This window comes from Chelonoidis abingdonii, chromosome 2 (genome assembly GCF_003597395.2).
Source record: "Chelonoidis abingdonii isolate Lonesome George chromosome 2, CheloAbing_2.0, whole genome shotgun sequence".
NCBI lineage: Eukaryota > Metazoa > Chordata > Testudines > Testudinidae > Chelonoidis > Chelonoidis abingdonii.
Window position 1 is genome coordinate 9,560,173 of NC_133770.1, and position 27,911 is coordinate 9,588,083.

General features: G+C 41.9%; 1 protein-coding gene across 1 annotated transcript in view; it reads left to right on the forward strand.

Annotated features, from left to right (window-relative positions):
- Positions 1-27,911, forward strand: part of OBSCN (obscurin, cytoskeletal calmodulin and titin-interacting RhoGEF) — a 255,381-nt gene that overhangs the window by 140,620 nt on the left and 86,850 nt on the right. Inside the window, exons 43-63 of the mRNA XM_075062167.1 lie at positions 440-706; positions 2,138-2,401; positions 2,971-3,237; positions 3,703-3,966; positions 4,951-5,217; positions 6,386-6,652; positions 8,026-8,289; positions 9,058-9,324; positions 10,648-10,911; positions 11,786-12,049; positions 13,151-13,414; positions 13,781-14,044; positions 14,699-14,962; positions 15,332-15,595; positions 17,640-17,906; positions 18,339-18,602; positions 19,570-19,833; positions 21,463-21,729; positions 23,074-23,340; positions 25,090-25,356; positions 26,790-27,056. Of these exons, the coding sequence (XP_074918268.1) occupies positions 440-706; positions 2,138-2,401; positions 2,971-3,237; positions 3,703-3,966; positions 4,951-5,217; positions 6,386-6,652; positions 8,026-8,289; positions 9,058-9,324; positions 10,648-10,911; positions 11,786-12,049; positions 13,151-13,414; positions 13,781-14,044; positions 14,699-14,962; positions 15,332-15,595; positions 17,640-17,906; positions 18,339-18,602; positions 19,570-19,833; positions 21,463-21,729; positions 23,074-23,340; positions 25,090-25,356; positions 26,790-27,056 (5,574 nt within the window). The remainder of the gene's footprint in view (positions 1-439; positions 707-2,137; positions 2,402-2,970; positions 3,238-3,702; positions 3,967-4,950; positions 5,218-6,385; positions 6,653-8,025; positions 8,290-9,057; positions 9,325-10,647; positions 10,912-11,785; positions 12,050-13,150; positions 13,415-13,780; positions 14,045-14,698; positions 14,963-15,331; positions 15,596-17,639; positions 17,907-18,338; positions 18,603-19,569; positions 19,834-21,462; positions 21,730-23,073; positions 23,341-25,089; positions 25,357-26,789; positions 27,057-27,911) is intronic.

Consider the following 27,911-nt stretch of genomic DNA (forward strand, 5'->3'; position numbering starts at 1 on the left):
CTTCGGCACCCATGCCATAGGTTGCCTAGCCCTGCACTAAAGTAATATGGGTGATCTATCCCCTGTTCTCCAGTCCCAGCTTCTGGCATTTGGAAATGTAGGGACACTTAGAGCGTAGAGGTGCATCCGTGACCATCTTGGCTAATAGCCATTGATGGAACTATCCTCATCGAACTTATCTATTTCTTGTTTGAACCCAGATATACTTTTGGCCTTCACAACATCCCCTGGCAATGAGTTCCACAGCTTAACTGTGCATTGTGCAAAGAAGTTCTTCCTTTTGTTTGTTTTATACAATTGTAAAGAATTTGCACTTGTTCCATACTGGCCATCTTTCTTGACTGGGGTTGAAAGGGTAGACTATATCAGAGCATTGTCATATGGGCGTGGTGGAGATGGTCTGTACACAATATTGATCATCTCTGGTTGTATATTTTAGCTCTGCCAGTCCTTTTTAAACAAAACCTGCAGAACACAGAAATGGAAGAGGGGAGCACTGTAGTTTTGCGCTGTGAGATCACTAAACCCGATGCCCGAGTGGTGTGGAAGAAGGGAGGAGCCATACTCCAGGAGAGTGCCAAATATGAGCTGAAGCAGAAGGGTTGTGTGGCAGAGCTGCTCATTCACAATGCAGAGCCGGAGGATGGTGGAAGATACACCTGTGATACTGGAGACCAGCAGACGACTGCTCAAGTCAAAATCCATGGTAGAAGTTTTCATCACTTTCTGTTGTTGTTATTAATCATGTTTATTATGGTAGTGCCTAGGGACTGACTAAAATGGGCACCATTGTGCAAGCTGCTGAATGAACACAGAGGGGCAGATAGTCCCTGCCCCAAAGAGCTGATAGTCTACATAGAGAGGACTGATGATGGGTTGGGGGTGAGGACATAATATGTAAGCAGAGCAATCAGTGGCAAACACTGCTAGTTCCATGATTTTTTGGGAGGGATGTGAGAGGTTAGTTGGCAGCATTAAAATACAAAGACAAGGAAGGGAGACGGAACATGGAAGGGAAGGGGATGGTTGGGCAAGGAAGGAAGGAGGAGAGTATGAGGAGCAGATGTGGTGTGATGCGGAGGTGAGGAGTCCATGAGAGAGGGCTAGAGCAAACCGCCAGTCAGCGCAAGGCAGAAAATGTCCAGTCAAAACTGTAAAAAGTATTCTGATGACATTGCCAGTGTTCAAAGTCCTCAGCTTAAACAGCTTCTGCGGAGGTTCCTAAGAGTCCTAACAGGTTGAGTCTTTGGCTGGCTCCTCCCTGCAATTTCTCTCCCCAGAGCCACATGGCTGGAGGGAAGAGGGCCACTGCATGGGTCTTAGTGGCCCCAGGGCAGGGGGCCTCCCCTGCAAAGTTCTGGATCCGGAGGTGGGGTGGGGGGGGGTCTAAGGGAGAGGAAACCCAGACTGGTCTTGATTTTTGTTGTGTTCTCTAGGTAACCCTCCTATCAAGAAATATCAGCCAAATGATCTTTCGTTGTCAACATCATATCTGCCAATGGCTTTGAAATAATTATTGCAGTAAAACCTCTTTTCTGCTCAGGAGTAAGGCACTTGTCCAAATTTGACCATCTAGCTGAAAGGCCTTGTGGGGCAAAATGTCTGATTTTAAAGAACAATTTTTTTGCAGGGAGTTAAAAAGCAGGTTCTTTGGCAGAGTAACTGCTTGGCAACCATTATTTTAAATTGTGTTTAATTCTTTTTCCCCCCCCCAAAAAATGAATTGTGTGCTAATGTACATGCTAATTTATCAGCTCTGGAGACGGACCCCTCCATTTATCCAGGCTTTTCCTTAAGTGCCAGCTCAGTTTCCCCTTTTATGTAGCCTTTCACCCATGCCGTCCTTGTCATAGAATCATAGAATATCAGAGTCAGAAGGGACCTCAGGAGGTCATCTAGTCCAACCCCCTGCTCAAAGCGGGTCCAATCCCCAACTAAATCATCCTAGCCAGGGTTTTGTCAAGCCTGACCTTAAAAACCTCTAAGGAAGGAGAAACCACCACCTTCAGTATCCTTATAAAGTCATGGCACTGAAAGAGAGTCATGAAACTGTTCCTTGTCTCAGTCTACTATGCCATGTACAGTGCAACCATATTATGTTGATGCACGTCATATAAATGCATGCTTCCTTCTTCAGCCCTGCCTGTACTCATCAAAGAAGAACTGAAGAACTTGGAAGCCACAGAAGGTGGAACAGCCGTACTGCGCTGTGAGCTGAGCAAAGCTGCTCCAGTGGAGTGGAAGAAGGGGCCCAAAGGGCTCAGGCCAAGTGGCAAATACAGAATGAGACAAGAAGGCACCATTGCTGAGCTGGTCATCCACGATGTAGATCTGAAGGATGCTGGAGATTACACATGTGTATTTGGAGATCAAAAAACCACAGCAGCCTTAAGAGTGAATGGTAAAAAGTCATAAAAAAATGACGCTCCTGAGAGCTCCCCCACCTTTTACTATTTCCTAACAAAATTTACCTGTGTCCTTCTCTTTGTTCTTTTTTGCACATAGTGCTGTGGATCCTATGTCCATTTGTCCTCTACCCTGACAGAATTCAGTGCATGTGTGTGCAATATAAAGTCTTCTAAAGAATGCTAACCAGGCAAAGAACATGCACGTATATTTTACTGAATTAGTACTGAAGCATGAGACCCCTTGAGCAATTATCAACCTCTCTGTTGAGAGGATTAAGTACAGTCAATCACTTCCATGATAGTACAGTCAATCACTTCCTCTGTTGTCTGTCACAAAAGTCTTGCTTTACTGGGGACTTTGATTCCCAGAGAACAATCCACCTGAAAGCTATTGTTTCCAGCTAGACAAATGCCAGATCATGGTTGGTGTAAAAGTGTTGTGATGAGGCCCATGGAGTTAAAAAAAAATTAATTATGGTTCAGTCGTCGCCCAAGGAAAACACTTTGTAGTTCCGAGTTTGTGGCATTTGGATGAAATATTTGTTTGTTCTGCATCCCTCAGCCCTACCCGTACGTTTCAAAAAGGAACTGAAGAACGAGGAAGTCACTGAGAGTGGAACAGCCACACTGCACTGTGAACTGACCAAGGCTGTTGACTCAGTTGAGTGGATGAAGGATCAAAAGGTGCTGAAACCAAGTGGCAAATACAGAATGAGGCAGGAAGGCCGCTTTGCTGAGTTGATTATCCAAGACCTAGATTTGGCAGATGCAGGAGATTACACTTGCTTGTGTGGTGACCAGAAGACAACAGCTGCTCTAACAGTGAATGGTAAATGTGCCCAAAATTAAATAGGTTGTTTTATATTTATCTCCTCTATGGAACTCAAGAGGTTGGCATTCAGCATTCACACTGATCCATGGCAGCTCCTCTGATCCCTTGTTCAGTGCAGTTTTGGAAAGAGGACTCATATCCTCAGCTTTGTGGTGACACTGGGTCACCTTGATAAAGAACACTCCCCGTGTGGTAGTGGTTTGCCACAGTCCAGTTATGTTTCCTCATTTCTTTTCCTTTTATATGCACAACTTATTCTCATCTTTATTGCTGCAAGCTGTCTCCATTCTAGGAATGATGCACATGTATTTAACTGTATATTTTGCTTAATTTCCTTCTTTTAGGACTTTGAAATGTGTGATTGGAAAGAAATGTGTTATCACAATCTGATGACCCACAAAAAAACCCCTACTCACTGAATTCTGGTTCTGATACAGTCTCTGTCTATATTGTGTTCTTCAGCCTTGCCTGCACTTTTCCAAGAAAAACTGAATAACAAGGAAGTTTCAGAGGGTGGGACAGTCACTCTGCACTGTAAATTGAGCAAACCCGCCCCAGTGGAGTGGAAGAAGGGACAAAAGGCTCTCAGACCAAGTGAAAAATTCAAAATAAGCCAGGAGGGTCCCTTTGCTGAACTGTTGATCCATGATCTGGATTTGACGGATGCTGGAGATTACACTTGTGTGTGTGGAGAACATCAGACTACAGCTACCTTGACAGTGAACGGTAAAAAGAAGCATGCAACATATATCCCAGATAAAACAATATAACTCTATAATTTCCTCCCTTTTCAGATTCCTTTTCCAATATAATGTTTTATCCTCACCTTCATTCCACCCACGGTATCCCTGTGTATTTAATTTCTTTTTCTTTCTTTGCGTTCTCTCTCTCTTTCCTCCCCTTGAGAGCTGCATGTAATTGCACTCATAGGCATTATATGTAAAAATGTCAAAGGTAGTACAGACAACTAAATGTTTCTTTTCTCCAACTCAAATACAAATTCAGTCTAGTCTTTTGGTCTGTATATGTGGTTGTTTGAAAGTTTTTTCTTAGGGATCGAGTTACAAAATGGGACTATATTATCTCACTTCAAATTACTTGGAATGTTGGGTCTGTGTTTTTAAGGTGACCAGATGATGATGATCATCTTATGCCATTACACAGAGGATAGTTTAGTGAAAATGATAATTTTTTTATGCTGTTGTAGATTCTATCACTTATTTTGAACTCTTTCTTGGCCCCTCTAAAATATTTTAGCTTTGCAAAAAGTTGACACCATGGTTTCTAGTTACGTTCCCTTCTAAAAAGTTCTGTTTTAGAGAGAACACAGACACTATAATAAACCAGATACTAATCTGCATGGATATTACTTATGTCAAGGGAAAACATTTTGGGCCTGATATTGAAAAGTGGCCTCTGATTGTATGCCTGTGATTTTGCTGAGACAAATACTAACGGTTATGTAGCATTTTGATATATAATCACCTGATTTTTATCAACAAATCAGATTGATAGATGTTGAAATGCTATAAAATAAGCCTCCACAATTGAAGGCACAAAATCAAAAGCCCAACTGAGACCTTTTAAAAAAATTCAGTCTTTGGGGCAACAATGACAACATTGACTTAGGTGACTAACAGAGGAGAGCATTCGTAGTTCTGAGTTTCTCTGTTCTGATGCCCTTCTGTCCATATCACATTCATTCTGCAGTTCTGCCTACATTTTTCACCAAAGAACTGAAGAATCAAGAAGCTACAGAAGGTGAAAGTGCCATTCTGCACTGCGAGCTAAACAAGGTTGCTCCTACCGTGGAGTGGAAGAAGGGACACAAGACCCTCAAACTGAGCGACAAGTATAAAATGAGACAGGAAGGTGGTGTTGTTGAATTGATAATCCAAGACCTAGAAGTGACAGATGCTGGAAATTATACCTGTATATGTGGAGACCAACAGACTATGGCGTCTGTAACTGTAAATGGTAAAAGAAGAAGCAAAATAATTGTTTTTCCCTCCATTGCTTTGGATAGACACACTCCTTTCCTGTATAACCTACAGACCTTTTTCATTCCTCACAAAGGTCCTGATTCAAAGCTTATTGAAATCAGTGAAAAGCAGCTCATTGGTTTCAGTCAGGTTTGGATCAAACTCTTACAGACATGCAAAAACAGTGAGAATAGACAAGAATCGGACAAACCCATAAGAATGGGACCCTGCATACCTAGAACAGCTGCTGCCTTTCTGTTTCCAGGCCATCGTTTCTTCACTGGAGGTTTCTTTGTTGGAAACCTCCAGTGAAGGTTATTGTTGTACTCATGCTCCCAATAAGCTGTTAGCTTAGTAAGACCTATAGCCTGACTAATATTTAGGCTTTACAACAAACTGAAAAGTTACATCCCATTCCGTCCTTAAGAAACACTGATTCTTTCCCTGTGCCCCAACTTTGAGACAGAAAAGTGATTACATACAGTCCTGTATGTAGAGGGCATTGCTGTAGAGTTCCCATGCTCTCACAAATAAAGTCAAAACTTTTCATGTGGAAAGTTTTCCCACTGAAAAGTAAAGTTTTGCTGAAACAGACATTTATTTTTATGAGGAAAAAGGTCAAATCAGGTAAAAAAAAATTGGTTTCCTTCAGGATATTGCTAAACAAAATTTCCCTTTTAAAATTAACATTTCAAAATGAGACTTTATTTTGTTTTGACTTAGAATGGCATTTCATTTTGTGTAGAAATCTCAAGTTGAAACAAGAAAAAATTCATTTTGAAACTTCTCATGGAAAAACCAAAATGTTTCAACTAAAAAGTTTTGAATGAAAATTTTTTCATTTGAAATTTCACAGGGAAAAACATGGTTTTCTGACCTGCTCTTCTGATCCTTTTGTCCACTTTCTTCTGTAATGATTTGTGATGATAATGTGTGAGGCTTCTGCTCCTTTCTACAAATACTGAGTGCATTTCTGGGGATAGGGGTTATCTGATTATCTATTTTTTTCTCATACTGATTATTTGAGAGCAGTGAAGCTGGTCGAATGACAGTTGATAGTCTGGTTCTGATAACTAAGGAGGAATTAACTGAAAAATGAGGGTAACATTTAGTTTTGACTTTTCTGATTTTTAAATCCAATTGTCCTTATTGCTGTCCTTCAGTCCTGCCTGCATTTTTCAAAGAGGGATTGAAGAATAAGGAAGCCTCAGAAGGTGCAACAGCCACTCTGCACTGTGAGCTGAGCAAAGTCCCTGTCCTAGTGGAGTGGAAGAAGGGGCAAAAACCACTCAAACCCAGTGAAAAGTACAGAATGCGACAGGAAGGTGCCATTGCAGAGCTGTTGATCCGTGACCTGGATGTAGAAGATACAGATGATTATACCTGTGTGTGTGGAGACCAGAAGACCTCTGCTGTCTTGACAGTCCATGGTAAACAAAAATTCCACCTTACAAGAGAGATATTCCAGAGAGCTTCACTCCCTTTGGAAATTCCCTTCCTGACCTGTTTTAGAGTTACTTTTCACCTTTCCTTTTTTGTTTCTGTAGTGCTGGTCTGTATTTCATTTCACCTCAACTTGTCTCTTGGTATTAAAATGGTCTTCCTTATTGTGAACTAAAGGGGGGTACAGATGCCTTCCTTTTCTAGATCCGTTTTGTGTCTTTACAGAGTAAAAACTTTATCTGTACTTAGTAAGGCCAACATTTTCTAGGTCCCTAAGAATGTACTCAGGCTTCTAAATAATTTTCAGAGGATTTGAATACTCACGCCACTCTCTGAAGTCAATGGATTTCAGTGCCTACCTTGAGGAAACCATATTTGAAAATTTTGACTTCCATTTGCTAATGGACTTTTTGGAGAAATCAAACTCTTGAGATTAAATGGTTCCCAATATTTCTTGGGGGTGACAGTGATATGTGCGAATGATGAAATTACAATAGCCAATCGGATGGGTGCCAATGGCAATTTGATTGTTAGTTTTGCTGTCGTGAGCAGTGGTTCTGGAATTAGGGTATTGCTGCACCCCCTGGCTTGAAATTGTAATAACAAACACCAAATGTATGGTTTCCGTGATCTCCATCATCACCACCCCAACTATAAAAATTGATCCAGCACCACTGATGGTGAGTGATACAAAACAGTCTTAATTACGCTATCAGCAGTGTTAATTTACATATAGTGTCGTTCAGTGGGTGAATCTTAAGAGGCCCTGTTCAGTTTAGATAAGTCTCAACATTCAGATGCTTTTGAAATCCTAGTTTAACCTTTGAAGCACATCTACCTCCTGTCCCCTTTCCTTGCATTTTATTCCTTCCTTCTTTCTCCCAACCCAAATGCAGTCTTCTCTTTCACGCCAACCCCACACTTCCTTTTCCCCACAAACTGTCTTCTGCGTAGTTGTTTATAGGCCCATCAAAAATCTTATTACTGGTGGTTTGAATACTTCTCACGAAAGATATCTTTGATACTGAACTGACAATTATCATGTTCTAGAAGTTGTGTCTTAATGCCGTATGTATGGGTAGGCTGCTAAATCAATTTCTAAAGAGACAAGGTGGGTGAGGTAATATTTTTTGTTGGGCCAACTTCTGTTGGTGAGAGAGATTCTGTGTAAGATGGAAAGCATGTCTTTCTCAACTACAGAAATTGGTCCAATAGAAGGTATTACCTCATTCACCTTCTCTCTCTAATATCCTGGGACCGTCATAGCTACAACACTGCATAAATCAAGATCTAGTAATTTAAAACAAAAGTCTGAGTTTATGGATTTTGATGCACTTTCTGTCCCTATTACATCCCCCAGCCCTGCCTGCGCTATTCAAAAAAGAACTCAAAAATGAGGAAGCCACAGAAAGTGGGACAGCTACTCTCCACTGTGAGTTGACCAAAGCTGCTCCAGTGGAGTGGATGAAGGATCAAAAGGTGCTCAAAGCTAGTGACAAATATAAAATGAGACAGAAGGATGCCATTGCTGAGCTGACAATCCATGACTTGGAGGAACAGGATGCTGGAGATTATACTTGTGTATGTGGAGACCAGAAAACCACTGCATCCTTGACAGTGCATGGTAAACAAAAAATAATATGGGATTTCCTACAATGTCATCTATGATTGCAACTAGGATCACAAACTGATCTTGATATCCTCTGTCATTTTATATTGCTACTGTATTTACAACAACCACTGTGAATTTTCTTCACTTAAATTCCATTATTTGGGTTTGGTATAACATTATGGAGGTTTTTTTGCTCCTTTTTGTCTTGTTAATAGAATTTGGGGGTAAATAATTAAGTCATGGCAAAATTACATGCAACAGTTTGAGTTTTCCCCTTAATTCATTTCTTTAATCATATTACTGAGATTTCATTTATTTTTATAGGTAACTTGAGAGAAGATGAGTGGGAAACCAAGTGACCCGTAATAGCTTGCAATTTTAAATAGTACATTGGATATGTTTTAAATGCTAACCTAATAACACCACAAGCAGACTAGGCTACCTTCTTGAAAGTTCAGGGCAAGCTTTCTTCTATTATATATGTCAGACGATGACTTTCAGTCCTAAGCTGCTACACCACAGCTGTTCTAACACTGAGCTTGACTGTCTCAGAGAACAGACTACCAGCTTGGTCGTAATGTGCTGAACTTAGTGCACCGGAAAAATGTGAACCAGGGACTCAAATGAGACCCATGAAACCATTTTAATTTGGTTCTTAGATACTGTATGTTGTAACCCAAATTACTAGAGATTGAAGATTAATACACTAATCTACTGGAGCCACCTAGCTGCAGTTATTTCTTGAATTTTAATACAGTCTGTTCATCCTATGCTCCTCAGTCCTTCCTCCACGTTTTAAAAAAGAACTGAAGAATTTGGAAGCCAGAGAAGGTGAAGCAGCCATTCTGCACTGTGAGCTGACCAAGGTTACTGCCACCGTGGAATGGAAGAAGGGGTCCAAAGTGCTCAAACCAAGCAACAAATTTAGAATGAGACAGGAAGGCACCATTGCTGAGTTAGTGATCCATGATTTAGATGTGACAGATGCTGGAGATTATACATGCATGTATGGAGACCAAAAAACCACAGCTGCCTTAACAGTGAATGGTAAATAATATATCCCAAATTAAGTGCATAATTTTCTACTATCTGTTCTGTGAAAAATAATGGTATCAACTGGATTATAGCCCTGCTTTCAGCCTGCAATAATTTAGTCTGTATAACTAAAAAGTTAAAATCCATGTGCTGTAATTTTCTTAAATATTGCTGATGAATTTAGCAAAATTTTAGTTGAAATAGAAATAGACTTTTTGCATTGTTTGGACCAGATGTTGGTCATGCACTCATTGCAGAAATTTCCACAGAGAGTTGGGAAATACACTTCAACTACAACTCCTTCTGATTTTCATGTTCAATAGTAGGTGTTAAATCGGTAACATTAATTTTATCACCATAAATGTTATGATGTTACATTCCAAGAATGGGGAATATCATGATAAAAGCCAACACCATGATAACAGAAATATTTCCTTGTGAATTCTGAACACTTATTACATTTCCTTGGGAGGAAATATAATCATTGCTACTTTCACGGGGAGGTCAGTAATACGACATCCAGTGGCTAGTTGACCACATTGATATGTTAGTGAATTTGCACAAAGCATGAAAACCACCAACACTTACCAGGAGCACCACGTGAAGGTTGTTGTCTTGCTCTTTAAAACTCTCTCTCAATGGAAAATGAGGCAAACACCTGTATACAACTGGTCACCAGACACAAGCAATGGAGCACATCATGTCTCCTTTGTTCTTTTGCCACAGCCTTGAAGGACTTTCACCAGCTCACTGGTGCAGCCATGTGCTGGCAATCAAATCTAGATATAAATTTGTAATCGTTGCTCCCTACCCAAGCCATATGAAAGAAGAAGAATTTCCTTGGGGAGGTACTGACAGTCATGTTATATTGAACTAGGCATATTGCAAGGACACATCTAAATGAGAAGTGAGATGTCAGCCGATGCTGTTTCATTTGTGTCCCTATTATTTTATTTATTATTTGTATTACAATAGCTCCTAGAAACTTCAATCAGGTTTAGAATAATTTGTTCGAGGCATCCTACAAATACAATAAAAAGGAGGTCCCTGCCCTGAAGTGGATCTGAAAGATGAGGATGGTTCTCTAGCTGTTTCATTCTGTGGGGCACCTTATAAAAGAGTGATCTGCCTTAGGATAGGGTCTTTTCTGAACCCCCAACTCACCAGTATGTGGTTCTCACTATGATGAATTCTGTTTCAGGGAAGATTTTGCAGACCACTGGTGGTCCATGGATCACAATTTGATAATCCTGTGGGTTAGTGTGTTCAAGGTCTGTGCCAGGTAGTTGCCCTGACATGATTGTTCATGTACTCTGTCCATTCTGAACTCCTCAGCTCTGCCTGCACGTTTCAAGGAAGAAATGACAAATGAGGAAGCCACGGAAGGTGGGAGAGCCACTCTGCGCTGTCAGCTGACCAAGATTGCTTCGGTGGAGTGGAAAAAGAAGCATAAGGTGCTCGTACCAAGTGACAAATATACAATGAGGCAGGAAGGTGCCATTGCAGAACTAGTCATCCATGATTTAGAAGTCAAGGACTCTGGCGATTATATCTGTGTATGTGGAGACCAGAAGACAACTGCAGCTTTGGTAGTGCACGGTAAAAAACAAACAAACATTTTTTTTTTTAAATGTGTGATTTTTCTACCATCCCCTTTGGAAAACTCAATACTGACAGCCACTAAGCTCCCATTCTCATCTTACTGTAATCAGACTCTTCTGTAATAATTTTCCTTCTTTTCCCCCGATCTCCATCTAACTCACTGGAGCCCTACTTCTTGTACTTGCTCTTAACACTCTGTGTGTTTTTCTGTTTCCTGTCTAATCTGTGCATGCTTACACGTGCTTACATTGTACTTCTGCGGGAAGGATTTCACTTACTTGCATTGTTTTTGTGTTGCTTGTTTCAGAATGAGCCAGGAGAGAAGGTCGGGCTGGAATTTTTATATTTCTTAAATTAGACGAGAGGTCTTAGGTTGTAATTTGTTAACATTTGGCTGACAATTTGAAGGGCTCAGAATAGTAACACTGCAAACAGGAGCTGGTTTTCTGCAGTCTTTCTTACAATTCAAACAGTACATCCTGCATATTTGTCTACTTATTTGGCCCACATCACCGCAGTATCTGAGACATTATTCAGGTTTATCTGCACAATCTCCCTATCAGGTAGGGAAGTATTATCATCCTGCCCATGGGGCACTTGTCCAAGGTCACAAAGAAATTCCGGGCTAGAACTTGGAGCTGAATTCAGAGCTCCTGAATCTCTGTTCTTTCCTGACTCTCCTCCTTCTGTCATCATCCTGACCAGTAAGACATTTTCTCTTCCAGTCTTGAGCCACTTAGGAGGTGGCCAATTCCATAATGAGTGGAAGAATGTCTAGGCATGGACAGAAGCTTGTGACCATCAACCTCGTTTTAATTTATTAGTCATCCCTGGAGGTTGTGAGAATGTTTCCTCACTCTTTGTTCCTCAGCCCTACCGGTACTTTTCCAAGAAGAATTAAGAAATGAAGAAGCCACAGAAGGTGGTGCAGCCACTCTGCGCTGTGAGCTAAACAAGGCTGCCCCAGTGGAGTGGAAGAAGGGACACAAGGTGCTCAAGCCAAGTGACAAATACAAAATGAGGCAGAAGGATACCACTGCAGAGCTGGAGATCCACAATCTAGATGACAATGATGCTGGTGATTATACCTGTGTGTGTGGAGATCAGCAGAGCACAGCTGTCTTAGCAGTACATGGTAATAACAAGTTTCATAATGAAGTTCATAATTTGCTAATAACTTTCATAATTTTCAGGTTCATCCAATGGATTCAAGCATCTGTCCTTGTGTAATCTGTCATTTCTGTGTTTTTTCCCTTATTATATTTATTGCATATAGGAGTCACTGTCATTCATTTGTTTTTTGTTGAACCTGCCTTCCCGGTACCCCCAACCCCATAATACAGTATCTGTATTCACAGCCTGATCCAGTTACTACTCATTACAGAATAAGTATGGGATCAGGCCATGTGATGAGTACTCTGCTCACTACAGGTGGGTCTCCCTCCTGGCCTTTCTGGGGATTGCTCTGCACAGCCCATGCTTCTTCCTGTGGGTGCGCTCTGTTTCTCCCTCTGTGGTCCCTCTCTGACTCCAGGAACTGCAGCCTCTGCTTTGTGAATCAGCTGTCTGGCCAGGTCACTGTGTGGTTTTCCCTTCTGGGGATGTGTATCAAAGTCCCTGCTCACCAGCAATCTCAGGCAGTCCTCTCAGTCTCTGCCCCAGGTGCCACTCCCTCAGTGGCTGGTAGGGGGAACCTGAGCCCACCCTCTACTCCGGGTTCCAGCTCAGGGACCTTCTAAGCAGCAGCCAAGGTGTGATTCCTTCCTGCATCTTGCTGCCTTTCTCTGTGCCTCTTCCTTTCCTCCTGGCCCTCCCCACTCCTCTGGGTTTGCCAGCCTCTCAACTCCTTCCTCCCAGGGAGTAACCAGCAGGTATTTGTCTTCCCGCCAACACACCTCCCTGCAGACTACCTCCCTGCAGCCCCCTCTGCGTCCAAGTTCCTGTCTTTCTATAAGTCCCCCCCATTCCCACACAGTTGAGCTTCCCCTAATTAGGGCTTTTCTCTCAGGCCTAATTCTCCCAGATTGCAGCCTAATTGGCTGATTGGTCCCACTTGGTCCAATTCAGCTCTTGCAGTGCCAGTGTGGGGAGTCCACCCCATCATACTCCCTAAGACATTTTCTACTTTTATCCCTTTCTTCCAGCCTGTGACGTTTTCTATGCCCCCTTCTTCCATCTATTCTCTGGCAGTTGTGCTCAGAGCTCCATTTTAATGCTCTGTCTTTTACATCTCCAGCTCTGCCGGCACTCATCAAAGAAGAACTGAAGAATGAGGAAGTTAAAGAAGGTGGAACGGCCACTCTGCGCTGTGCGCTGACCAAAGCCACTCAAGTAGAGTGGATGAAAGGGGACAGTTTGCTCAAAGCGAGTGACAAATACAAAATGAGACAGGAGGGCGCTGTTGTTAAACTGGTTATCCATGATGTAGAACTGAAGGATGCTGGAGATTATACCTGTGTATGTGGAGACCAGAAGACAACTGCTGGCTTGATAGTGCATGGTAAAACAAAAAATCAAAATTCAATTGCCTACTACGCCGTCTACTATTCATTGTGCCTGGATCTATGTCTGGAGATTTTTTTTTTTTAGTCGTTAATTGTTTACATGTATTTATAATTTTTGTGTTACTTTGCTCTTTATTGCTTGTCTTATTCCTTGGAATTCTACTGGGTGCATTAATAGTCCTGAAATACAGTGTGAGGAAAGGAAGCTGATTGCAACCCAAAGAGCTCTTAGCTTCCTTTGTTCATGCTGTTTTTCTTGCTTTCTCCTAACAATGTAATTTTTTTCCATTTTCCTACAATCACACCAGCCATCTGGCACTTACAATGTTTAATGCACTGACCATCCATTCTGTGATCCTCAGCTCTGCCTGCACTTTTCAAAGAAGAACTGAAGAACCTGGAAGTCACAGAAGGCAAAACCGCCACTCTGCACTGTGAGCTGAACAAGCCTGCTTCAGTGGAGTGGAAGAAAGGGCACAAGATACTCAAGGCGAGTGAAAAATACAGCATGAGGCAGGATAGTGTCACTGCTGAGCTGGAGATCCATGATCTAGGTCTGCAGGATGCAGGAGATTACACATGCATGTGTGGCGACCAGCAGACCACAGCTACGTTGATAGTAAATGGTAAATAATATATTCCAAACTAATGCTTAATACTCTACCATTTGTTCCTGTGAAACTCATCATTGTTCCACAGAAGATTCACCTAATTTTCTTTGGCTCTTATTCATTTGTGTATATCTGAAAAAGGAGAAATTCCTGTTTCCATATGGCTTAGATGGTAAATTAAAAAAAATTATTCTATGTTAGTGATCATCCAATGTGGAGACTGGCTGGACTGAATGTAGATGTGGAGCAGGGCACATGTTATATATGCTTCCTCACACACTTTTTATAGTCCAGCTCAAACCAAGCTGATCCATTGTGTGTTGAGCTTCCTCTGTGCCGTGATTGTCAAATGAATTTTATTATCCAGGGTATAATGATATTGACCACAATCTGAATGGCTAGAGTGAAATCCAAAAACTAACCAGATTTGATCCTAAATTATGAGAGGTGAAAGGCTTCAGCATTAGAACATGGTACTAGCCACTTATAGGGTGACCAGATGTCCTGATTTTGTAAGGACAGTCCCGATTTTTGGGTCTTTTTCTTAGTAGGCTCCTATTACTCCCCACCCCTTATCTTGATTTTTCACATTTGCTGCCTGGTCACCCTAGCTACTTACCACAGACTTTTCAGTTTTAATGCATTGTCTGTTTACCTCATATTCCCCAGCCCTGCCTGTATTTTTCAAGCAAGAACTAGAGAATGAGGAAGTTACAGAAGGTGGATCAGTCACTCTGCGCTGTGAACTAAGCAAAGCTGCTCCTGTGGAGTGGAAAATAGGGCACAATGTGCTCAAAACAAGTGACAAATATAAAATGAGGCAGCAGGGTGCCATTGCAGAGTTGGTTATCCATGATGTAGAACTGAAGGATGCTAGAGATTATACCTGTGTGTCTGGGGATCAGAAGACAACAGCTGCTTTAACAGTACATGGTAAAAAAAACACCCTATCAATATTCAGTACTAATATGAATACTAATTTTCTAGTATCACTCCTGAAACTCAGTGTCTGCCACTGGAATCATGTAATGAGCTCAATATTAATTTGCCATTTCTCTGTTGCTTCTTCCATCCTCTCTACTATTCATTTCTTTATACGGGACAATACTTTGGGTCAGAATTCCTGGGCATTGCCAACCCATCCCTCAAAAAGGAGACAGTAAAGGAAGTTCCTTTCAGTTTTTCTCAAGCTCTTTCATTTTGTGTATTTTTCTCATTTTCCTCCACCTCCATTTCATCAGCTGACCCCAGTCACTAGTGATACTTCCATAAGTGTTAACATCTGGTCTATTGTGTCCTCAGCTCTGCCCGCACATTTCAAAGAAGAATTGAGGAACAAGGAAGTGACAGAAGGTGAAGCTGCCACTCTGCGCTGTGAACTGACCAAAGCTGCTCAGGTGGAGTGGAAGAAAGGGCACAAGGTGCTCAAAGCAAGTGAGAAATACAAAATGAGACAAGAAGGTGCCATGGCAGAGCTGGTGATTCACAATCTGGAGGTGAAGGATACTGATGATTATACCTGTGTGTGTGGAGACCAGCAGACCACAGCTACCTTAACAGTAAATGGTAAAAATAAACTGTCAGCTAATACACTCTCACTGCTTATTCTGTTTTATTCTGCTGCCTCCTTAGAGACAAATTTGGAAATGAATCTTTGGTCTGGGTTCACATTTGCTTTATCTGTTGTACTTCTGTCCACCTCATTCATTGCAACTCCTATTGTTTGGAATAACGTTCCTTGGCTCTGAAGAAATGGAGGCTATTTATACAAAAAGATCCTGTCCTATCCCATCGTGCTTTATCCGACTCATCCTAATGCTCCCTGTCCTTCCCTGAAGCATGGATTTTTCCTTTCTTCCGACTCCTCCTTTTCTGGGCAGTGATCTTTTCCTGTCATCCTTCCCTAGTTAACATTCATTTTGCATGAGGCAGGGTTGTCTGAAATTTTCATCATAGGAATTAGTTTTGCACTAGAGCTTTGTTCCTGTAGCCATTGTTTGTGCCTCCCATGGATGTTTTTATTTTGGGTTATGATTTCTCAGGAGATAAGTGAGAAGCCAAAATTCTCTAGTCATGTTTTAGAGGCTTTCCCATGCACCTCGATTTAAAACCAGAAGTGTGTGATTTATGTTTTACTGTCTAGTTGCTTTCATTATTTTAGCTTGTAAGTGGTCTGAAAACTTATCGGTGTGCCTGCCTCCAAGAGATCGTGTCCATATAGATAGAATAAGATTATATCAAGCAGTGTAAATTGTCAATTCCATTAACATAGGCACAACATCTCATTTGTAATGCTGAGATACTAGCCCATGTAATTAATTGGAAACAATAGTCATGAACATGTTAGGGGACATTGTTTAGAAGAGATTGTTATCTTTAGAGGGTTGGTGAGACGTATCAAGGCAGATATCTGAAGAGGGTAATGAGGAATGCGTAAACAGAGAAATCATATCCTGGAGAAGGAGGACAAGTTAGGATTAAAAGTTCTGTGGAGTTTTGATCACTTCTCTGCTCATGGCGGCCCTGACTGCATTTTTAAAAGAAGAACTAAAGAATGAAGAGAAAAGCAAAGCAAGGAACCATGCCTCACAGTAAGCTGACCAAGGCAGCCCTAGTGGAGTGGGAAAAAGGGGCAGAAGGAATTGAAAGCAAGCAGGGGTGACTCTACACATTTCGCTGCCCCAAGCACGGCGGCATGCCGCGGGGGGCGCTCTGTCGGTCGCCGGTCCTATAGGGGGTGCTCTGCCAGTTGCCGGTCCCGTGGCTCCGGTGGACCTCCCACAGGCGTGCCTGTGGAGGGTCTGCTGATCCTGTGGCTCCACAGAAGCCTCAGGATCAGCGGACCCTTCGCAGGCGTGCCTGCGGGAGATCCACCGAAGCTGCTGGACCACTGGACCCTCTGCAGGCAGGCCACCAAAGGCAGCCTGCCTGCCACCCTCCCGGTGACTGGCAGAGCGCCCCCCATGGCATGCCACCCCAAGCACGTGCTTGATGTGCTGGGGCCTGGAGCCGCCCCTGAAGCAAGTGAGAAATACAAAATAAGACAGAAGGAGGCCATTAAGAGAGCTAATTAACTTGGATCTAGGTGGAGGATACTAAAGATTATGGTCTTAATGTCCCGCATCCCCCCACCCTCGACGTGAAAGATAGGTCCAACAATGACTCTTAGCCAAGATTTTCAGGGATGCAACCCCATATTCTGAGTGTCCCTAGCCACTGATTGCCAGAAGTAGGGAGCGGACAACAGAGGGATGGATCACTTGATCTTTTTTGTTGATTCCCTCTTAAGCACCTGCAGTGGCCACTCCTTGAAGACAGGATACTGGGCTGACCCAGTATGGCTGTTCTTACGTTATGTAAGTCAGGAGTAAATCTACTGAGATCAGTGATGTTTCACAAGTGTAAAACCAGACTAAACAATACAAGAATTCAGACTTACATTTCAATTGGGATATAATATCACTTTTCACTTCTCTGCTGTTTCTCCTCCATTCTTCTCAAGCTCTGTCCTCCTTCACTCTTTTCTGATTTCCCCTCCACCTCCTGTTTTTCAACTACAGCAGCTAATTGCCATCAGTCTGTAACGCACTGTATATATTGCGTCCTTCAGCTCTGCCTCCATCTTTCAAAGAAGAAATGTGCAGTGAGGAAGCCACAGAAGGTGGAACAGCCACTCTGCACTGTGAGCTGACCAAGGTCGCTGCCCCAGTGGAGTGGAGGAAGGGGCACAAAGTGCTCAAACCGAATGAGAAGTACACAATGAGACAGGAAGGTTGCATTGTGGAGCTGGTGGTCCATGGTTTAGACCTGAAGGATGCTGGAGATTACACCTGTGTGTGTGGAGACCAGAAGACCACAGCTGCCTTAACAGTGCATGGTAAAATAAATAGATGTGAGACATTACATGTATGCGTTTTGGTTTACTGTCTTATTTATGACAGCAATATTATTGCATGGCAAGCTCTTCCTTAGCTTGATTTTATGAGCTTGTTGTGTTCTTTTCCCATGCTTTCAGTTTCTTTTTTCATGCCCTTGCAATTTGCTTGTATTACTCTTCCTATGGTTTATAATGGGGAAAATAATTGTGTATATGCAAATGTTCTCAGCTACCTTTCCTCCTTCCATTTTACTTTATATCCTTCTTAAGGTCCTTGTCCAATGCCCACTGAAGCCAATGAGTGGCTTTCCATTGCATTCTATGGACATTGGACCAGGTCTTCACACTGTAGGATTCAATTTTCTCCCCAACACACCAGCCAGCTGCCAGTGTGAACTTTCATGCACTCTCCATTCATTTTGTATTCTTCAGCCCTGCCTCCACTATTCAAAGAAGAACTGAAGAGCTTGGAAGCTACAGAAAATGGAGCAGCGACTCTGCGCTGTGAGCTGACCAAGGCTGCTCCAGTGGAGTGGAAGAAAGGGCACAAAGTGCTCAAAGTTGGTGAGAAATACAAAATGAGACAAGAAGGTGCCATTGCAGAGCTGGCTATCTGCAATCTGGAGGTGAAGGACAGTGGAGATTATATCTGTGTGTGTGGAGACCAGCAGACCACAGCTACCTTAACAGTAAATGGTAAAAATAAACAGTCAGCTAATACACTCTCACTGCTTATTCTGTTCTATTCCGCTGCCTCCTTAGAAACAAAATTGGAAATAAATCCTTGCTCTGTGTTCACATTTCCTTAATCTGTTTTACTACTCTCCGCCTCATTCACTGCAACTCCTTTTGTGTGGAATAACATTCCCTGGCTCTGAAGACATGGAGGCTGTTTATACAAAAAATCCTATCCTATCTTATCCCATTGTGCTTTATCCGACCACATCCCAATGCTCCCTGTCCTTCCCTGAAGTATGGATTTTTCCTTTCTTCCCACTCCTTTTCTAGGCCTTGTTCTTTTCCTGTTCTCCTTCCCTAGTTAACATTTGTTATGCATGAGGCAGGTTTGGCTGAAATTTGCACCAGAGTTTTGTTCCTATAGACATTGCTTGTGTCTCCTATGGATGTTTTTACTTTGGGGTTATGGTTTCTGAGGAGATAAGTGAGAAGCCAAAATTCTCTGGTCATGTTGTAAAGGCTTTCCTCAATTTAAAACCAGAAGTGTGTGATTTATGTTTTGCTGTCTAGTTGCTTTCATTATTTTAGCTTGTAAGTGGTCTGAAAACTTACCAGTGTGCCAGCCTCCAAGAGATCATGTCCATATAGGTAGAATAAGATTACATCTGGCAGAGTAAATTGTCAATTCCATTGACGTAGGCATGACATCTCATTTGTAATGTTCTTGTGAGAGGTGAGGTACAGACAATACCTGGAGCCTGCAACCTCAAAGCCATCGTATTCATCATGGACAGTAAGTAGAAACATGGTCAAACAGTACCAGGAGTTGTTTTATTTTAAGGATTGGTGTGTCAGTCATATCGAAGCAGATGTTAGAACAAGATAAATGAGAAATTCTGAATGGAAATATCATGAGAAACGAAGAGAAATTAGGGTTCAAACTCTGGCATTTTGATGCCCACTCTGTCTGTGTTGCATCCCTCAGCCTTGCCAGCACTTTTTAAAGAAGAACTAAAGAGTGAGGAAGCTAAAGAAGGTGGAAATGCCACTCTGCACTGTGAGCTGACCAAGGCTGTTCCAGTGGAGTGGAAGAAAGGGCATGAGGTACTCAAACCAAGTGAGAAATACAAAATGAGACTGGAAGGTGCCATTGCAGAGCTGGTTATCCATGATCTAGATGAGAAGGATACAGGAGATTATACTTGTGTGTGTGGAGAACAACAGACCACGGCTGCTTTAACAGTACATGGTAATAATATTTTGTCATGAACTATGTCTAATTTTTCTTATCAGCTGCGTCCTTGGTAGGAAAACTTGGCTCTGTGTCCACATTTCCTTTATCTGTCTTGTCTGCTTCATTCACTGCAGCTCCATTTTTTTGGGATAACATTCCTTAGCTTTGATAAACTGGAGGCTACCTGTATAGAAAAATCTCATTCTGCATCCTCATGTACTGTCTAACACATCCAATTTCTGCCTTTTCCTTTCCTAAAACACAACTCTGACAATTCTGCTGTCTTCCTTTTCTGGCATTTTCTTTTCCTGTCTGTCTACTATTTGTATAGGGAAATAAATACTACTCAGATCACAAAAATAATTTAGTCAAAACTTCCTCTGTAAGAACTAGTTTTGCACTAGGGTTCTGTTCCTGCAGCCATTGTCCATTCAGATGGCTTTGCTTTGGAGTCTGATTTTCTGAGGTGATAATGATGATTTCTTGATTTAAACTTGTTTTGTTTTCACACTGATATAAAAATCACAGCTGAAGTCAGTACCTCAGTTTCGAACTAGTTTAAGTGGGAAATACATCACGTCTAAGGAAATTAGACTTAGGTCCATAGTTTGGACTTGGGATTCAAATTTGAGATTTTGGTCTGACCCAACCTTTACATTTTAATGTTGTTTTCTTTTCCAATTTGAGACTGTGCAGGTACGACTTGAAAGCTGAGATACTAGCCTTCGTAGTTAATCAGGAACAATAGTCATGAAAATGTTATCAGACATTGTTTAGAGGAGATTATTAGATTTAGAGGGTGGTTGAGATGTATCAAGACAGATATCCAAAGAAGATAAATGAGGAATGCATAAGCAGAAAAATCATGTCCTGGGGAAGGAGGACAAGTTAGGGTTCAAAATTCTGTGGAGTTTTGATCACTTCTCTGCTCATGGTGAGCTCATCGGCCCTGACTGCATTTTTAAAAGAAGAACTAAAGAATGAAGAGAAAACCAAAGCAAGGAACCATGCCTCAAAGTCAACTGACCAAGGCAGCTCTAGTGGAGTGGGAAAAGGGAGCAGAAGGAATTGAAAGCAAGTGAGAAATACAAAATGAGACAGAAGGAGGCCATTAAGAGAGCTAATTATCTTGGATCTAGGTGGAGGATACTAAAGATTATGGTCCTAATGTCCCCCCACCTCGACATGAAAGATAGGTCCAACAATGGCTCTTAGCCACGATGGTCAGGGATGCAACCCCATATTCTGAGTGTCTCTAGCCTGTGATAGCCAGAAGCTGAGAGTGGATGACAGAGGATGGATCCACTCGATGGTCTCCTTTTCTGTTCATTCGCTCTTAAGCACCTACATTGGCCACTGTTAAGAATGGCCACACTGTCTTTCATGTTATGTAAGTCAGGAGTACATCTATTGAGGCCAGTGACATTTCACAAGTGTAAAACCAGACTAAACAATACAAGAATTCAGACTTACATTTCAACTGGGATATAATATCACTTTTTACGTCTCTGCTGTTTCTCCTCCATTCTTCTCAAGCTCTGTCCTCCTTCACTCTTTTCTGATTTCCCCTCCACCTCCTGTTTTTCAACTACAGCAGCTAATTACCATCAGTTTGTAACACACTGTGTATATTGCATCCTTCAGCTCTGCCTCCATCTTTCAAAGAAGAAATGTGCAGTGAGGAAGCCACAGAAGGTGGAACAGCCACTCTGCACTGTGAGCTGACCAAGGTCGCTGCCCCAGTGGAGTGGAGGAAGGGGCACAAAATTCTCAAACCGAATGAGAAGTACACAATGAGACAGGAAGGTTGCATTGTGGAGCTGATGGTCCATGGTTTAGACCTGAAGGATGCTGGAGATTACACCTGTGTGTGTGGAGACCAGAAGACCACAGCTGCCTTAACAGTGCATGGTAAAAAGGAAAAGAAATTAATTTCTGAAGTATTTTTAATACCAGTTTTGCTTATTGAAAAAATGTCATGGGATGCAAAGCTTGCTATTAAGGCTCATACTCATAGAATAATACTCCAGCAGACAACAAATATAAGGCTGGGGTACTCTATTTAAAATAGCTGTCAATAATACCGCTTTAGAGTCCTCATGCATTTTATACTTAGAAGATGTCTTAAGAGAAGGGATTAAAAGTTTCCTAAAATGAAAGAAGGATGTGACTCATCATCCTTTTTAAATCTGAAAGTTACATGTTTTTATCTCTGTACATTATCTGGGCATCCTATATAAGTGCCTCTTGCAATTTCCTTGTGTCCCCTTCTGCTATTATAGGAATAATGCTTCTTACTATTGGTATATGAGATGTGTGGTTTTATGCACATTTTTGGCTGAATCCTGTATCCTTCGCGAGCTACCTTGAGATTCTATAAGAAGACTAGTGTGAGCAAAGCCTTTGACCAATATTTGTTCCTTTCTGGTGTGCTGTATTTTGTACTTCAGCCCTGGGATGAATGTTTGTGACTCAGGTTCTATTCCATTTACTTTGAATTGGCCGTTGGTGTACTATAGTAATTTTTATTATGGACACTCTTTTGTCATGGATCATGTTTGCAATTTAGGAGATATTAGACAGATCTAGAGCAATTCATTGTACAAGTGCATTGCGCAAACCCAAAAATGCAGTCCAGGTGAAATGAATTGTTCACTGAGCTTCACAAACTCTTTGGCAAAACTGGGCCAAGTTTCAGACAAGCTTGCATCAGTTTGGGGCCAGGAATACAATTAAATCAGCAAGGGGAGCAGAAAAGCATAGCCCAAATGGCATAGCAGAGTGGTCATGCAGCAAAAGAGAACTGCAAAACAGAATCCTATGCGGGCCCCAAGATGGGCCATGTAACTCTAATTTCATCCCTTAAAACGTTCCTTTAGGAAAAATATTGAAATGCTTACTCCTTATTACAAATGTTCAGATCAACTCTTCAGCCCCGAGAACTTTTGCAAGACCGGGCCGTACACAGCATATTGGTTACTTTTGTAGCAATAAGAGCCTCCTTCCACCTGTAGGTCGTGGTTCATGTTAAGAATGAGCAAATACATAGCAAGAGCTGCTTCCTGAAATAGGTATCTTCTGGTTCTGAAAATGTGCACATGACCTGTTTGGGATCTACTACTGTAGATTCCTGAGGCTTTGACACACTAAAATAGTTCATTGTTGAGGGTTACAGAGTTCAAACTCTTTCTACACTATCTCTCCCCTGAGAAAGCCCAGTTGCTTTATGATGCATGTTATGTTTTTATTTCATAGCCCTACCAGCACTTTTTAAACATGAGCTTCAGGATGAGGAGGCAGAAGAAGGTGGCACAGTCACACTGCGGTGTGAGCTTACCAAAGCCAGTGCTCCAGTAGAGTGGAGGAAAGGCTCTACAACTCTCTACCCCGGACTGAAATATGAGCTGAAGCGACAAGGGCCCATTGCTGAGCTGATCATTCATGACTTAAAACTGAAAGATACAGGAAAATATACCTGTGACTCTGGGGATCAACAGACAACAGCTGCAGTGACCATACATGGTAGGCAGAACATTGCAACACTGGCCACATAAATGTGCTATGAAATAAAGGCCTTTTAATTTTGCCTTAGTTGCTTTGCTGCTGATCCTCTATTCCAGTGTATGTTCTGCTGTGCTCTTGGTGTATTCCACTGAAATCTGAATGGAATGTTCCCCACATCTGGTACATGTGTCAGTCTTGAGGGAGTAAGGGTTGCCTGGCGTATCTGAAATGTTGAAGCAGCACCACTAGCAGCAGCAAAGCAGTTAAACAATATGGTGATATAAAGGTACTGATGCCCCCAAGCCATCTGAGTGGAGTGAAGTTGATAGCAAATGAGAATTTGGTGAGCTCTTCTATAACGGCATTATAGCTACTGCTGTTTGTGTGGGTGACCCCATATTAAAACTGTTTCTCACACTGAATGCGCCAAGTGGATTTTTGTAACCCAAGCTAAAGTCTGTGGAGTTTCACTAGTAATTAATTTGGTCCAACTTCAGATGTCATCTGAATCTGTAGAGCAGTGAATGACCACTACTAGTGAAATGGGTAAAAGAGCTATGTTTATGGGTTAGTGAAAAGTGAAAGTTTTTTTTTTTTTTTTTTTTTTACTTTTGCTTCAAATTACTTTGTGCAAATGAAAGGCAGTTTATGTAGCAGAATTGGCTGACTTTCCATCATGAGAAGCTGTTTTTTTATGGTGACAGGAAAATTTATTCACAAAAATTGTTGGCCTTTTCAGCTCAAAAAGATTTTGCCCAGAAGGGGAAAGCTCTGTCTGGTGAAAGAAACTTTGCTGTCAATCAAATGTTGACTATAGTTACTGTATAACTTAAGTGCCGATGAGAGAAAACACAAAGATGAGTTATTTGTTGCTGAATTCCCTTTTCTTTTGCGAGCTGTTCTTTTTTTTTCTTTTTTTTTTCCCCCTCTTCATTAATAATAAGTGGTAGTGCAGGCGGGTAGAGTTGTAGGAAACAGATATTTATTACATGTTCTGAGTGGTTGGTGCTGCATGCTGACGGTAGAGTTTGCATGCAATTAATGTTGCTTGACTTGCCTGCCTAAGCCCCTGGTGTCATACTAAACTAGGTCCTTTCTGAAAGCTGAAACTCCTTCTCCAATTCCATTCATATTACATTCATTTCCCATTGTACTAACCACTGTGACATGTTGAAACTTAACGTTGCCTTTTATGCATTGGCTGAGGATTTATCTATTACTAGTATTATTTATTTATGTTACTGTAGCCCTGGTCACACACCAGGACCCCACTGTGCTTTGTGCTGTACATATGCAGAACAAAAAGAAAGTCTCTATCCCAAGGCGTTTACCGTCTAAAGGAGAAGATTCTCTAAGCAAAACACAAGAGGCTGTTGTAAATTTTAAAAGCTGATAGGAGGGAAAGAGACCACACAGGAGGACAAATTCACTTTCAGATACTATGTTCTTCAAATGCAACCTCTTCTGTTCTTGTAGAGATGCTTCCATAGAAAAATTTGATTAGATGAGATCAGACTTGTTCGTTTTGTGGACTACTTTGCGAAACAGATCTACCATGAACAAACTTTGCTCCTAACGCCACAATCTTCTCCCCACCCCACCACCGTTTCTTGGTTCAAAAATGGTTCATGCAATGGGCTGTCAAGAAGTGGTTCACAGACCAGTGTTAAAGAAACCCTGATTTAGCTTGTTCTTGATGGACCCTGGCAGATATCTTCTTTTGGGGACTAACATGCACTTAAAATATTTACCTCTCAATTTTTGCAGCCCTGCCCATTGTATTTAAGCAGCCCCTTCAGAATCAGGAGGCTGAAGAAGGAGGTACAGCCACATTACATTGTGAGCTGTCAAAACCAAACGTTCCAGTGGAATGGAGGAGAGGAGGCCTGGGGCTGCAGCCTAGCAATAAGTACGAAATGAAACAGAGGAAATGCATTGTAGAGCTCTTAGTACATAATCTCCAAGTAGAAGATACAGGAGAATACAGTTGTTGTATTGGGGAACAGGAAACAAAGGCTTCTTTATATGTGAAAGGTAGGTGATGAGATTCCTTCCCTGACTTCACTCCTGAAACAATCAATTTGCTTCAGCACAAAAAAGGAACATGATTGAATTATATAATTTTGGGGTATAATGATTTTCTTTCTTCCATCTTATTAATATTTTTTTTAAATAAAGTTGCTTTGCACCATTGTCCTGAAGGGAACAGTGATATGGAAGAGGAGATGGTACTTTATTTTAAGAGATCGTATTTGTTTGTAGGAGCTGGGATGGGGTCAGGCTGGACAGCTACAGGAGAGTGCTCCTACTGAGTTCTGGGAAGGTGGGTGGGCACAAGCTAACAGAGCCTCCTGCAGTACAAGAGAGTGCTGGAAGGCAGATATATTAGCCCCAGGATAAACAGATCACTTTTACCTTGGTAGCTGAACAGGGGTTACTCTAGGTTAATTAGGACATCAGGGGCCAATGAGGGCCTGCCAGAACTTGTTAAAAGCTTCCCCTCCGGCCAGATAGGGGCACACGATAGGAGCTGAGGGAGAAGGGCAAGCTACTGGAAAGCTGGGCTGTGCAGACACTAACAAGCATTAGGAGAGAAGCCATGCAGGTACAGAGGCGAAGGGCAGGAGAATCTCTGCCTAACGGGGCAGATGGCCCTTCTGGGCCCCGGAGGTCTGAGGGAAGAGACCCTGCCAGAGGGGAGAGACTGAACTGGGTGTCTGATCAGTTGCCACCACGACCGGAGAGAGCTAGCAGAGACTGAGATGCTCCTCTCCCTCCCCACTGTCTGGGAGGCCAGGAGGGACCCTGCTCCAACAGTGTGTGGACAGTAAACCCAGGAGCTTTGGGAAAATTCTGAGGGAAAAGAGGAATACCCTAGCCTGCCGCTAAACAGAAGTGCAGGACCCACCGAAACAGAGAGGAAGCTTTGTCACAGAGCATCAGAGTGTTGGCTTGTAACATGAGTAAATTTCCCATACATTTGGGAAGAGTTTGAGAGGGAAGTTCTGCAATGATTCAACACAATGTCACTGGACATTTGTCTTGATGCACCACCGATGTCCTCTCCAATATTAAACAAAATCAAAGTTCTCCATCTAGTAACTGGAATGAGGACAACATGGGACTTTCCCAGGGTCTGGCCCTAGGAAGATTCATTTTTGAATACGGACATATCTCTGAGATTGGTTCAAAGTTAACTTTGCTCAGAGAACTCAACCAAGGGAAGGCGTAAAGTCAAGAGTACTTGAAGGAAACTTCAGAACTGCCGACAGCCTCTTTGGAATATAATGGAATCAGTTACCATTGTCATGTACAAGTTGTCAGTATACATTCTATGATAGTGACTTTGGGGGTATTTTTAAAAAACAGGCACTACCTTTCCCACAACGTCAGTGTCTGGTTATGTTAACAGGGACTTGATTTGGGGTTAAATAAAAGCCCCTGTTTTTTTTTCTCTTTCCTTTTAGCCCTCCCAGTTGTTTTCAGAAGGGAGCTCAAGGACAAGGAAGTGGAAGAAGGAACTCCAGTAAAACTGCAGTGTGAGCTGACAAAGCCTACAGCTTCTGTGCAATGGAGGAAAGGCACCATGGACCTCTTTCCATGTGCTAAATACGAAATGAAATTAGAGGGTCTCATAGCTGAACTCGTGATCCATAACACAGAACCAGAAGACACATCTGATTACACCTGTGATACTGGAGATCAACAGAGCACAGCCAACCTCAGAGTGAATGGTTAGCATTGCCCCAAATGGGGCACAGTTTAAAAATATGGATCAGTGACATGTTAGAGAAATTGCTCTGAATTTTTTTGTGAATACATCAAATTTGAAATAAGTTGAATGAGAGAAAAGGAGATACAAAACGACGAATTGGAATGCACAAAAGTGGATTATGGAGGGACATTTTTAGAATGCCTGTTAGGGTGCATAATTTACTGCATACAAGTAGGCTGACCAGATGTCCTATTTTTAAAGGGACAGTCCCAGTTTTGGGGACTTTTTCTTATATAGACGCCTCTTACCGCCCACCCCGTCCCGTTTTTTCACAGTTGCTATCTGGTCACCCTACATATGTGACCTCTTTGTGTCCCCTCAAGTATTAACAGTTGTAAGAAAATTCACACTATATGAGGACTCCGTGATTCTTCAGATCTGGTAGTTTGGGTTATTTTCTAGTCTGGTGCAGCAATAGAATCATTATGCATAGACAAGTTATAGAAGCACTTTGATTAGCTATTGATTTTCATCTTTAATAAATTGCAATGAAAATCATGAACACTATGAGCATTTAAAAAATACAAAAATAAAGTGGGTGGCTAGTCACATAATTAACTAGCCTCCCAACAGTTCAGTGACTGTTGTCCAAGAAGCTGGATGGAATTTGTTCTAGTACAATAATACTACATCTTCTGCAAGGGATTATTGTTGAGAGTCTAAGGATTTTGGAAAGACAGAGGTGCAACAGAATGTGTGTTTAGGGCCTGATTCTCCTCTTTCTCAAGTTGGTGTAAATCAGGAGTAACTCCGTTAAAGTCAATGGAGTTGCACTGGTGTTAGTAAGAAGATCATACTCTGTATTTAGAATGAA